The sequence below is a fragment of the Phytophthora parasitica genome (assembly GCF_000247585.1).
Source record: "Phytophthora parasitica INRA-310 unplaced genomic scaffold supercont2.31, whole genome shotgun sequence".
Lineage (NCBI taxonomy): Eukaryota > Oomycota > Peronosporomycetes > Peronosporales > Peronosporaceae > Phytophthora > Phytophthora nicotianae.
The window spans coordinates 428,458-429,464 of record NW_008649017.1 but is presented as its reverse complement, the minus strand read 5'-3'; the positions used below and the strand labels follow the sequence as shown (position 1 = coordinate 429,464).

General features: G+C 46.2%; 1 protein-coding gene across 1 annotated transcript; it reads right to left on the bottom strand.

Moving 5' to 3' along the window:
* Positions 1-190: 190 nt before the first annotated feature.
* Positions 191-727, bottom strand: PPTG_13055 (hypothetical protein; the record flags this gene model as incomplete). The annotated part of the gene is made up of 1 exon (XM_008908765.1): positions 191-727. The coding sequence occupies one exon, from the start codon at positions 725-727 to the stop codon at positions 191-193; it is 537 nt and encodes a 178-aa protein (XP_008907013.1).
* Between the last annotated feature and the right edge of the window lie 280 nt (positions 728-1,007).

Genomic DNA, 1,007 nt, shown 5'->3' with positions numbered 1-1,007 from the left:
GTGAGCAGCACCAAATGGAGTGTTACTCCACATCAAGGGCAAAACCATTGCTGCGCGGTCTTCCAACAGGTACATGAGACTCAGTTGGCTCGTTGCCGTTTCTTGGACTTTCGTGTGCACTGCGGCTAAAGTGCATGTCGTAAACTTCGCGAACGACCTTATTCGCGAAGTATGATTCCATACTCTTCGTTCAGTTCATTACATTGGCAACCACGTGATAGTAGCACGTCAGTATCTTCAACACCTTGTCAGAGCCTAGTGCGCTCTGAATAGCATTGGATTGGGCCTCCTTAGCGTCTCCCATCACGTAATACACCTTTAACGCCTTTTGCATGACACGAAAATACACGAAACGCAGTGAATTCAGCATATACGTGTATTGTGTTTCTAGACGCTGCGAAGTTACGAACAAAGCCACTAGATGAAAAGAACGGCATCGATCATATATTCCATAAACCAGCACTGGATATTCAACTTGTGCAACCTTAAATGTAGCGTCCACATGGAAAACAAATGATTCAACAGGCCGATCCAACCGAGATAGGAGCCTTTTCGACGTCACACCGACCACAAAAGGTTTTCCGTCCGAACCTGTTCCAACTGCGATATACCCATCTTCATCTTTTTGCCAACTAATGGTGAAAGGAGCGCTATCCTCCTCGTTTCCACTATACTCCAATCCGCGTATATACTCGGCAAGTTTGTCCACGAAATCGTTGTTCATCATTTTTGTCTTGTGGAAGTAGTTCGAGAAATTTTCCACCACCTTCAACTCTGGTAGATCATCAATTGGAACGTTAAATTTTCGAGGCATCGAATTTCAAATACGGCCGGGTCGAAGTCCTTGAGCGGCCATCTCTCTGATGAAAATCTTGTGCGCTTCTGTCAACTTGTTTCTGGGGTATCCTTCGCGAGGCTGTTGTGTAGCCCACACTCGTTAATGGTAAACTTTCGTGTATTGTCGCACTCCATGACACGCCCACGCCACGGACAGTTTGGCAAGCCAT